Genomic DNA, 13,340 nt, shown 5'->3' on the forward strand with positions numbered 1-13,340 from the left:
AGATGTTAACATGTCTGTGGGAATGGATGACATATCACCACATATTCTTAATGTGCACCACAGTTTGCTATGCCCTTGACCTGATTATTTAATGAAAGTCTTGCAGTGGGTAAGGTTCCTAAGGAGTGGAAAGAAGACAAAATAAAGGCAGCCCTTGGTTTACGACAGTTCAATTTACGCCGATTCACAATAACGGCTGATGCCTGTGCATGCTTTCTTATTGTAGTGTGGACTGACTGAGAAACAACACTAGCAGACACTCTAGTGTTTGAGTGTTTAGCGAGCTACTACGACGTATATGTATCAAACCTAGTTTTACTGTTGAATCTACCTAATTGTTCTATTTAATTTTTTTACATAAATACATATTTAAATTGATAAAATATGTAATTACATACCATGTCTGATAAAAGAAGTGCAGAAAAGTTAGCAGAACTTGGTGTTAAGAAGGTTCAGAAATCAATCACACTTGAAAAGAAGATGAGGTGATTCGAAGAATGGACGATGGGCAGACATGTGCTAATGTCTGTAGAAGTATGAACTTATCTCCATGAACTGTTACTACAATTATGATTGTATCCATCTGTCTTTTTAAGATCCTCAAAAATTGTTTTTGCTTTCTCAGTTATAACAGCCTGCATCAGAAAAATGCAGATAGAATAAAACAGCCTATGCAACAATCTACGGCAGTACTAAATGCAGAACATGTAAGTTATATAGCGGGAGTAAACTTCCTGAAAAAATGGAAAAATTATTATCATTATGGGTGAATGACTTGAATCAGAAAAACATTCCTCTGATGCAGGCTGTTATAAATGAGAAAGCAAAAACAATTTTTGAGGATCTTAAAAAGACAGATGGAGGCGAAGAAACAATTTTAAGAAGCAAAGGTTGGTTCGTGAGATTTAAGTCTCGAAGTAAGTGCATAGCATGAAATTATGTGGTGAGGCAGCAAGTGCAGATGTTGCGACAGCGGCTGCTTTTCCTAAAGAATTTCAAGACTATAGAACAAGGAAGTCATCCTCCTGATCTCATTTTTGATGTTGATGAGACTGGGCTCTACTGGGAAAAATTGCTATCACGCACCTTCATTTCCTGTGAAGAACGTTCTGCTAAGTTTTAAAGCTGCAAAAGATAGACTTATTCTTTTGTTGGGTGCAAATGTCTCTGGAACTTTGAAGCTTAAACCAATGTTGGGTACCATTCACAGACACCATGTGCCTTCAAGGGTCTAAAAGCCATGCTGCCAGTCTATTTGAAATGGGACAATAAAGCTTGGGTTACACAAGATTTTTTATAGATTGGTACACAAATTATTTTTGTCCTACCGTCCTTCACTTCTGTAAAGAAAATGATTTGCCAGCCAAGGAATTGCTTCTCTTAGATAATGCCCCTGGACATCCTCAAAACCTTGCTGAAGTAAGAACACCATTGGATGTCAGGGTTGTTTACATGTCCTCAAATACAACATCGCTTTTGCAACCGATGGATCAGGGGATTATATCAATCTTCAAAGCCTATTACCCCCGTATTACATTTATGGAAATGGTAAGAATGTCTTGGACACTTCAGGAAAAACTATTAAAGACTATTAGCGGTCATTCAATATTTTGAAGGGCATTAACAACATCAAGGCAGCTTGGAATGAAGTGTCAGCAAAGTGTTTAAAAGGAGCATGGCGAAAACTTCTTCCAGCATTTGTGCACGACTTCGAGGAATTAGAGCAAGAGGAGAATGTTATCGAAGATGTTACCAAGCTTGCGCAAGACGTAGGATTGGATGATATTACAGCTGAAGATGTGACAGAAGTCTTAGAGAGCCATGATAAACCGCTTTCCAATGAAGACTTAAAGAATTAGCCAAACAATTAAGTCAACATCCAAAGGAGGAGAAAGAAAACAAAGAAGGTCCTCTGAGAGATAAAAACGGCCAATTTACAGCGTATCCTTGCAAGCATAGAGACATTGAATAATATACTCTGCGAAATGGACCACGATTGGGAATGGAGTGCGAACGTAAAAAGGATTGTAATCGCATCTATTCGACCTTACACTGAACTCTTAAAGAAAGAAAAAGAAAATCTAGGCAGTTAACACTGGATATTCCTTTCTTTTAGTAGTGCACGGTAATCAGCATTCATTTTAGAAATTATGGACTTTACAACCGTGTTATAAATACCTCTTAATTTACCGACGTTTCGATCTTCATATTAAGATCATCATCTAGAGCATATACAAATATACAGGACAAGCTGAGTAACATTACACACAGTAAGCTAAGGAAACAATGATTTGATCACCGGTTATTCTACTGGCATAACCTCTAGTGAAAAAAAAAAAAAAAAAAAAATCGAAATTGAAAAACAGAACACTTCCGTTTCTAGATACACTTCTCACATGTCTTCCTTCTGGCAATCTTTCCTTCACTGTTTACCAGAAACCGACACATACTGGCCAATATATATATATGTTACCGCTAAAGTGCAGAAATCAGTTATTCTGCAGATTATCTAGGTATTGTGCAGATTAAGTACGGTGATCCGTTAATGTGCGGAAAATTGTTTCATTTCTCAAATTACCTAGGTAATCTGCAAATTACCTACTAGGCACTCGTTAAAGTGAAAATAAGATCTTTGCTGGAACAATAGCAACGTTTCTGTATGTTTAAATTAAGATAATGTTATTTATTTATTTTTTGATATCTAAAGAATCAAGTTAATACAATTAAACAATCAACAAATTAGTTGATAGAATCAATCATCAATCAATTAATATAATACAAGGAATCAAACGGTTTAAAATATTATTACAATTAAGAAAAAAAACATGATAAAATTATGTTTACTTATTAAAAAACCAAACTAAAAGTGGAGGGAGAGGGGGGAAGGAGTAGGGAAAGGAAATGAGAGAAACAAACTTTTGAACTTTAACGATATGGAAGCCGTTAATGTGCACATTACCTAGGTAAAATGCGGAAAACTCTTGATTCCGCACATTAACGGAGCAAATCAGTTAATCTGCAGATTAGCTAAGTAATGTGCACATTAACGGTTTTTGCACTTTAGCGGTAACATATACATAACTCCTACCACCATCCAACACAAAAACTAGGTGTCATTAATACTCTAAAAAACAGGGCTTTGAAGATCAGCTCCAATGAACATGCACTGAAAGACGAATTTAAAGTTATCAGCAATATTTTTCTAAAAAATGGTTACAGCCAAAACACTATTAAAAAATTCTCTACAAGACCTCAATAAAAAAACAAAGATAAACCAGACTACAATAGAACTATAACCATTCCTTACATTAAAGGGACATCAGATAAAATAAACAGAATACTACAAAAATACAACCTCAAAGCCACCTAACTCTGCAAAATTAAAAAGCATACTCAACTCATCCAAAGACCCACTCCCCCACCCTGGAGTATACAGTATTTATTGCACCTGTAATATACTGTATATGGGGAGAAACAGGACGCACAATTCCTATCAGACAAAAGGAACATAAACGACACATTAAATGTAATAACTATGGCAAAGCTGGCCTTTCTGATCATGCCCTGAACACTTTAACATAGAATTGACTGGAAAAGCACCAGTTGTTTACATCACACCAAAACATGGTATGAACGCAAATTTAAGGAAGCCTGTGAGATTCTTATCAACCACCCCAATCTGAACAATAATGATGGTCTAAAAATCCCAAGCATATGGAAGACACATATTCTACCCATGGAACCTTCCTATCTAAGAGTTAACTATAAACAGAACTGTAGATAATCCAGGATCCTAAATCAAAAATAACAATTGTAATGCTAAAAATAGGACATCATTGTTACTGAAAGAAAACTATCTATAAGATAGATTAAAACTGGATACTTTTTTCAAAAAATATGCAGGTGATCCGAAACCAGGAACTTCAACATAGAAATATGTAATATCTTTTAGAAGTTTCATATTTTTTGTATAAAATTTTGTTTTCGTTATTAATAATTCTATTTTAACAAATATGTATGTATTATCAAAGCTTTAAGTATAATAATGTTACACATACTTCACGTGCATATTTTTTGACTGTGCAGAACATAACTCTGTATCTCCCATTAAAAAATTGGGTTCGTTTTACACCGCTTCAGTTCAGGAACGGAAGTGAGGCATAATCTGAGTGATACCTGTAGTACCATTCCACAAGCATGTTTTCAAGACAGAAGTCTCCAACTATAGGCCAGTCTGTATAACTGCGGTTGTGGTCAAGATGTTGGAGAGATTGGTAAGGAATAGAATACAGGATTGGATTGGTTTATTTATTTATTCGTTTGGGGTTCTCTCCAATCCTTAAGTCTAATGACTGTAGATCTGTGTGTGTGTGTTCACGGGGCTGGTTTGCCTTTCTGAGGAATGAAAAGCCCTCTACCTCTGTATGAGAATGGCTAACTCACCTTTAGTCGAAAGAGACCAGATAAAGGTTCCCCACATCATAGATGAAATTGAACCCAGGGCTTTCTGACCAAAGGCTTCGTCTATACAGAATGAGCTAAGGAGGCTCATTGGGCTGATGAACATAACATTCTTTATGGTCAGCATGGATTTGTAAAGGGTAGGTCCTGTGTTAGTAATTTACTTGCATTTTATGATAAGGTAACAAGTGGGTTAAATAAGGGAGAATCATATACAGTGATATTCTTGGACTTTGCAAAAGTATTTGATAGATTATCATATAATAAGTTGGTGTACAAACAGCAGAGGATAGGAATAGATCAGAGATTAGAGATTTGGTTAGATGGATCAAAGATTGGCTCTCTGAATGATACCAGCAGGTTGTGTATGATGAAGCAGTGTCTCAAAAAAAAAAGGAAGATAATCAGTGGCATGCCCCAGGGTTCTGTTCTTGGGCCCCTGCTGTTTAACTTGTTTCCAAACAATATATCATGTGGACTGATTGGGGATCTTCAGCTGTTTGCTGATGATGCAAAGTTGGGAAGAATTATTAGTAACACTGCTGATGTTAATTCCCTTCAGGAAGATTTGAATAGACTTTTTTTACTTGGACAAAAGAGTGGGATTGTAGTTTGAATATCAATAAGTGCAAGGTATTGCATTTTGGAGTGCAGAAATTTAAGGCAGTGTACTATATCAATGGTGCTGTACTGCAGAAAATGGATGAGATTAGAGATTTGGGAGTGATAGTTGATATAATGACTGAAGTTTAAAGGGCATACTGCAAGTGTTGCAAAGGCTGCACATCATAATGCTGCTATGATAAGTACTCTGACATGTAGGGATAAGGCACTGGTCAGACCACACTTGGACTACTATGCTCAAATCTGGTCACCTGGTTTTCAATGTGATGTAGAGACATTAGAGAGGATCCAGAGGCGAGTGACTAAGATGATGTCAGGACTTTGGAATGCTGGCTATGGAGAGAAGTCGAAGAAATGTGGATTGCAGAGTTTGGTGGATAGGAGGAAGAGAGGTGATATGATAGAGACATTTAAGTTAGTGAGAGGATTTTATCAGATTAATCCAGAGGGAATTATAAAAATATTAGAAGGTGAGAGGGGAAGAACCAGAGGTCATCCCTGGAAGTTATGTTAAGTGTAGCGAAGAGGGTGGGGGGAGTAGATGTTTTACATGGAGAATTGTCAGTGAATGGAATGCATTACCAGAATGTGTTGGTAATGCAAGGAGGATCAAGGATTTTAAGATTCTATAGGATAAATATGTTGTCAGTTGAATGAACCTCCAATGATGAGTCTGCCGACTCCATAGAGGATGTAATAATAATATTAATAATTATACAGCTAGGTCAAAGAAACACCAAGTTCTGCTGAACACGTAGCATCCATGTTGATGTTCCATCAGATCTTACTGCAAAATTTATATTCAGTTTATGCAACAGCTCTAGTACATCTTCCTCATACATGAGTTTCTTCATTCAGGGGAAGCAGAATGGAGCTTTATACTGCAAAATGCCAAATTGATGACTCTTAGCAAAATGGACATTCATTAGTTGACAACAACTTCTGTATCTGCACTGATGAGTTATATTTTCACATTCATTCTTTCTTGGAGTTGCAACATAAATGACAAAATTCTTCTGTGTTATTTTTTAGCTTGCAGAGCACTTGTATTCATATTCACACTTAGCTTTCAGTACAATAACTAACTCTTCTAGTTGGCACCTTATAATTTTTATAACTGATACCATCTCATGTGTATGGTATTCCTTCCACATCTTTTTCTTAAAAATCTCTTGCTTAATAGAACTGCACATTGATTTAACTCCCTCCTTCCCTTTTTATTCTTTGAACTTTAGGGATGCATTCTGATAGGCAATTATTATTAATGCAGTTTTAAAATTTTTCCCATCTGGCAACTGATACTATAGTATTCATGCTAAACTTCAATAGTATTCTATTGAAGTTTAGCATGTCACCTTTTCTGAATGGAATATCCATATACTTAGCCACTTCCCAGGTCAGTACAGCATGATCACTATTACCAACCAAGACAGAACCATCACGTTTTACTCAAACTCCATCTAACACTATTACCCGGTCTAATATTCTCCAACCTCGAATTCCTTCTGTCATATGCTGCTTAAGAAAGTTGTTACAGTAGCTCAATAAATTCAGCTTCATTCTTTTCATGAGATTTCACTGCAAGCAAATCAATGTACAGAAAATTGAAATCACCTATAATAATTAATCATTTAGTACTCATTACATTTATTTGACAATGCATTTCATTGTCACTAGTAGATGATCCATTAGGTCTCTAGCAAACCCCAACATGTATTAGATCTTGTTAGACACCACATCAAACTATAGCTTCAAACTCATTTCTACATGGAGAATGTTTACTAATATTGCAATCATAGCTTTCTACCTTAAATGGACTGAAATCATCAGATATTATTAGCAACACTCAAAGCCTTTCTCGTGCCATAAGCAATGTTTTCTTTTTGGAAGCATTAATTTCTTATTTATGGAAATAATAAGGAGAATAAACACAGTATAACAATAAAGTTTTAAATAAATTTTTATATATTTGCTAATACTGCAGATGCGCGATATATCATACCTAAACATCAGTGCATAAAACATTCGCAAACATTGGGCTAATCAAAGCATGGCAGCCAATTTGGAAATTTGATATTATTATAATATAATCTGACTGACTATTTATTCTGCACTTGAATAAATAAATTATTAAAAAGTGAAAAACAAAATTATTTGCATATCATATATTTTACTGGGGTAAGGTAGTACAACACCGACTGTACGGTGTTGTACTACCTTACCCCAGTCCTGAAGATATTTTCAGGTGCAAACTTTGTTTGCTCACACTGGATAAAGGATTAAACTAAATTTATTATAGTCTAACCAAGTGAAAAATAAACTTTCAATTTCATCTGTTATTTTGGCCAATTTGCCTGTTATGTGGGATGTAAAACCTGAGTTTCTTTCCTAGAGAAGAAAACTTTACACTTCTGTATCACTCTGGGCTAACTCATCTTCAGTTGAAGAGCCTTGATAAAAGATTTTTGAGTCCTACATGTAGGTCTTTCCAACCATAGGACACAGTCAAAAGAGATTAAGCTACAGAAGTTTATGTATTTCTGATAAGAACCTGAATATAAAGGTCAAAAGGTCACACTGAGTAGTTATTTTAATCTAAAATTATTTCCTAAACTGTCTCCATAATTTTGACATAAATTATGGATATAAGAAAATAACTCTCACAGATAGTTATTTTCTTAAGTAGACAGTAAAAAGAAAATGATCACGGTAAATGGAGCTATTAAAAAAAAAAATAGTACCGATGGGAGGAGATATGTCATTTATTATTATTATCAAGGAATCCTAAGATTCACAGGGAAAGATCGAACATTATTTCAAGAAATAAAATTGCTGAAATGAAGCCATATGGGCTTTTTCTTTGATAGTTACTATTATGCACTGAACAGGAGTTCACTTATGAAAAATGCAATTCTCTGACAGAGAATTGCTTTGGTACTGGATGAGAGCTCTTGCTCTCTTAAGGAACCAATGAGTTTGAAACAGCTGTCAGACCAGTGAAACCTTTATCAAATGCACTAACGAAAGGCACTGGGGATGCCAGGGCAGTGCTTGTATCTTTTAAGTAGTGCAGGCTAAGGCAACTCACTGACTTCAAAATGTTTGACATTTCTACATATATTCGGCTTTAAATAAGGTTGAATCATTAATATCCAATATTTATTGGAAGTTTATTTTCTACTTGGTTAGACTATAATAAATTTAGTTTAATCCTTCGCCCAAGTGTAGGCAAACAAAGTTTGCATCTGAAGTAGTTCAGGACTGAGACAACTCGTAGCAAAGGTGGACCAAGATCTCATCACTCCATGTCTCAGTATCTCCCATAATGCAAAGCACATCTCCTTGCAGACATGTATAATGCTATGCATTAAGGGAAGGGCCACTACCCAGACTGGTTTCGACCTTTATTGAAGTCTTGTCAGTGGGAGGCAGAAACTTGTCAGTGGTGATACTAAGGCAGAAACTTCAGGGGCAAACTTTGTTTGCCTACATGTGGGTAAAGGATTAAACTAAATTTATTATAGTCTAACCAAGTGGAAAATAAACTTCCAACATCTTTCTCTAAATCCAGATTAATTAATAATAAGATGGTACACCTTTTGACAACTTGTATAAGTAAATATGACCTCTCCATTGCTTCTGCCTAAGTATCACCACTTCTGGGTCTGCTTCCCACTGACAAGACCTCAATAAAGGTCAAAACCAGTCTGGGTAGTGGCCCTTCCCTTAATGCACAGCATTATGCATGTCCACAAGGGAGATGTGCTTTGCATTATGGGAAATACTGAGACAAGGAGTGATGAGAGCTTGGTCCACCTTCGCTACGAGTTGCCTCAGTCCTGAACTATTTCAGGCGCAAACTTTGTTTGTCTACACTTGGGTAAAGGATTAAACTAAATTTATTATCCACTATTTATATATATAATTTAAGTTGCCAAAATGAACCCATATGGCTCTTTCTTTGATAATTACAAGGTAAATATTTTTTAATGTAGTAGCAAATATTTACAAAAGTCACAATTCTGAAATTATTCCATTACTGTATTATTGCCAACTTATGAAATGATCTCCATACAATACAATTAGAATTAATTACAATTTACTCAGGAATATTAACAAGTGCCAAAATAATTTGTTTTATATCCTTAAACCTATAAAATTCTGAAATTTTTAACTAATTCTCCAAATAATAAATAATACACAGGCTGGAAAAAAAAAAAGAAAAGAAAAAAAGAGTTGAAAAATAGAATTTATCACTTATTTTCCAATATTGCACTATATGAGTACAACTGCTGGATGTTTGTGTATCAGATGTGACCAAAGAAATTTCCAGATTGTATTTTTCCCTCTTAAGCTATTTGTATTTCTCTGTTATTACATGATATCCTCTTCTAATAGTTCCTTCGTAACTTGATATTGTTATATCTCGATAACAATGAGCTAACTATATCCAATTACAAATGTTTGCAGAAATGTTGTCTATTTTAAATTTGGCTGGCATGGCATAATTTTTTCTTCTCAAATCATGATGATATAAAATTTTCTTTCTTCCAATGCTAATTCCATTTTTTTTTTTAATCGAGATGCCAGATCTGCAGAGTAAAGAAGAGAGAGCATAAGAGTGGTGTTATTTCTTTAGCCAGAAATTTCTGCACAGACAAAAACAGAACAAGCAGAAAAATTTTTGTGATATTAAGAAACCAATAAATCGATCTCTATTATGTCACTTCCTGCTTTTCCTGTAAATAAATACCGCACAACATCTGCATCCACAAAGGGGAGAGGGAAGGCCTCAATATTTAAACTTTGAGAAAGTTCAAATATTGAATTCTGCTCATTTCCTCTGATGCACTCAGTAGTGTGTTACAGGTTACTTTCACCAATCATGGGAAAGTTGTACTGTCCCTTTTTTTTGTTCATAGCTTTGAAACAATGGCATCTGGTTATTTTACTGCAATCAAAGCCAGCTGAAATCAAAGAAAATTTCAATTTTCAAACAAATTCAGGAAAGCCACCAAAACAATCAAATCAAAATTTAAAAATCTTACCTAGATGCACCATCCTTTAGTAACGTGTCATTATTCAAGAGTACACGTACATCTGAAATGAGAGAGGAATAAAAATAAATATAAATCCCATAGGGAAATATTATTAACATTTATACAATGATTTAGACATTAATTCCTATAAAGCATAATTATAAAGCTCTATAAACACACATAGCCAATGGATAATAGAGCTAATCATTACAGGGATGTAAAAATGTGTGAAGAGAAACCTTAAAACAAAAATTTACTAAATCAAAAATAAAATAAAAAAATTTGCATAAAGTGGATATAAAAAAGTGTATGTAAAAAAAGAATGAATTATCTAAATATATATAAAGAATAAATATATACATAAACCATTTATTAAGAACTGGATATATATATTATGAATAATGTTTGATTATTAACAAGAGTTCCAAGTCACTATTTCAGAAAACTTCAAAATTTTTAAAGACATCATTGCGATTTAGACTAGGTTGATTGTGAGGAGCTTCATAGCATTCCTTGCAGGGGCGAATGCTGATCTTGAAATTCATGCTTGCTCTTGTTATCATTCAGGGAGTGAGAGGTGTGATTGAAGTCTGATTAGCGGAATAATGAATTACTGACCATTTAAAACTATATATTTAGAAATGTATGTACATTTAATCATACAAATCAGTGGCATAGCTGGAGGCGGCGGTCTGCCCTGGGCAGCACTTTTCACGTGAGACACAATTTTATTTTTCAACGATTCTTCTATTTATGTTAACTTAGTAATTTTATTACTTAATTAATTAGTTTTCAACAACTATACTTACAACTAATATAAACACAGTGTTTTAATTTCTTTCCCTACGTCATTTTCACTTTTTGTAATATTTTTGGTATGTATTGAGAGGGACGGCAAACTCAGGGACCGCCCCAGGCGGCAAAGACTTTAGCTACGCCACTGATACAAATATAACATTTATTTTACAAATGATATTTATCTTTTTCAATTTAGCTGCTTGAATACAAATTCTACCCTATGGTTCTTTATGAACTAGTCAATAACATCATCATTGACCAGTTGGTTGTAACTTAATTTTCTCAAGCAACACGCACACTTGTAGTCTGGCTGAAGCTCACTGGCTAGAGCTACTTTGACTGCATATGGCCTGTGTTTAAGACGACGTGAAGGGAGTGGAAATGGCTATGCGTGCACATGAAATTGCAGTGCTGCAGCGAGGACCTGGAAGCCAAGGTAGCTTTGACTAGACGAGCAAGCATCAGCCTTCAATACACAACGCAAAGCTCAATTATTGCCACGCAAGCTTAAGACATCTTCTATCTACAAAAATAAAAGCCTAAATAGAATGTTTATAAATGCATGCATTTATTAACAAATAAATATTACTTCTTTCCCAAGTAATGAGCTTGTTCAGTAAGCATAGCAAGCATGGAGAATTCACCCCTGATTCCTTGAAGTGTCTTCCAAATTTCAAAGGAATTGTGTGAGGAATTTGTGTTCTTCCACAGCATTCTGTGTTTTGTAGAAATTCCATTTTCTGCAAGACTAGATTTCTCAACTTCAAGAAAATGGATGTAATCCATAAGTTTTCTGATCATTATATGTCTACAGTATGGCCTGCCTAGCCAAAATGGGATAGACTGCCTTGTTCTTGAGTCCTCAGTCAATCCCAGGAAAGCAAAGAGAGTATGTTTATCTTCCATGGAAGGTATAGCAGAAGAAATCTTGTTTACTGGCTTGAAAGCTGTCCAGAAATCAATTAAAAACTTTTGAAATGCATTCAGAAATGCCTTTTATATAAGGCATGGAAATTCATCATCATCATCAAATTCCTGCCATGTACCCTCAAGGGGTGTACAGGATATGATAGTACTACATGAAAAAATTACATCATTATTAATTTCCTATCTACAATTTTCCTCCAAATCAGTCTGTTACTTGTCAAGACTCCAACATTATCAGATCTTATATTTCTCGTCTAAGGCACTTTGTACCGTATCAATCAACCTATATCTTGGTCTTCCTCTGGGTCGCTTTCCTGCCAACCTGGCAGAGAACACTTGTTTTGCTAATCTTTCCTTGCCCATTCTGTTTAAGCGACCATTCCACCTGAGATTAGCTCTGCTAACGCATTCCTGGATGCTGACAATGTCAAGTTCTTTCCTAATATCCTCGTTTTTAATATGATATTGCCATTGATGCCACCTGTTCATGCCTCTAATCTTTCTCAGGACTCTCATATCTGTGGTCTCTAGTCTTTGATCAAGTGTTTAACTTCTGACCCAGCTCTCAGATCCATAAGTTAAAACTGGTTTGAACACTGTCTTGTACACAGCTAATTTAGTGTTCCGACTGATTTCTCTCTTATTCCATATGAATTTATTCAATTGACTTCCCACCATACCAGCTTTGCTGATTCTGTTGTCTATTTCTATATTTAACTTACCATCTTCAGTAAAAATCGTGCCTAAATAGCTGAAATGTTTTACTTGTTCCACAGGTTCTCCATTCACAACACAGTTGACATTTTCAATGGTTCTGCCTATTTTCATTGTCTTTGTCTTTTTATTGCTGACCTTCATACCATATCTATTACAACAGCTATTCAATTTAGTCAGAGAATCTTGCAGACTTGTAGCAGATTTATTTAGAAGTATAACATCATCCGCATAAAGCAAAGAGCTGACATTAACATCTCCAATTTTGATATCATGTTTAATACCACTTTCCTTCATAATGTGATCCATATAGATAATGAATAACAGAGGGGATAATGTACATCCTTGTCTCACACCAGATTTAACATTAAACCATCTTCCTGTACTTCCTTCAATTCTAACTGCTGACTTACAACTCAAATAAAGACTAAGTATTGCTTGATATAATGCCCCATTGACACCATATAACTGCAGCGTATTGAATAGCTTCTCTCTTGGCACCTTGTCATATGCCTTTTCCAGATCGACAAAACTTAAATACAGATCTTTGTTATATTCCCATGCTTTCTCGACTATTTGTCGTAAAGTGAAAATCTGATCCTGACAGCCTCTATTTGGCCTGAATCCAGCTTGTTCTTCACCAAGCTTTTTTTCCACAATTCTCAACCATTTCTCAAGTATACTTGCATAGATCTTGCCAGGAACACTCAGTAGGGAAATACCTCTGTAATTCTCACATGCAGTTTTATTTCCCTTTTTATATATGGGTACTATGAG

At 35.1% G+C, this 13,340-nt stretch overlaps 1 protein-coding gene across 1 annotated transcript in view; it reads right to left on the reverse strand.

Annotated features, from left to right (window-relative positions):
• Positions 1 to 13,340, reverse strand: part of LOC150110132 (F-actin-capping protein subunit alpha-like) — a 123,877-nt gene that overhangs the window by 74,896 nt on the left and 35,641 nt on the right. Inside the window, exon 3 of the mRNA XM_090391625.1 lies at positions 10,134 to 10,185. Coding sequence (XP_090247751.1) covers positions 10,134 to 10,185 — 52 coding nt within the window. The remainder of the gene's footprint in view (positions 1 to 10,133; positions 10,186 to 13,340) is intronic.

This window comes from Typopeltis vanoorti, chromosome 1 (assembly GCF_054136105.1).
Source record: "Typopeltis vanoorti isolate ZY-2024b chromosome 1, IOZ_Tvanoo_1.0, whole genome shotgun sequence".
Lineage (NCBI taxonomy): Eukaryota > Metazoa > Arthropoda > Arachnida > Uropygi > Thelyphonidae > Typopeltis > Typopeltis vanoorti.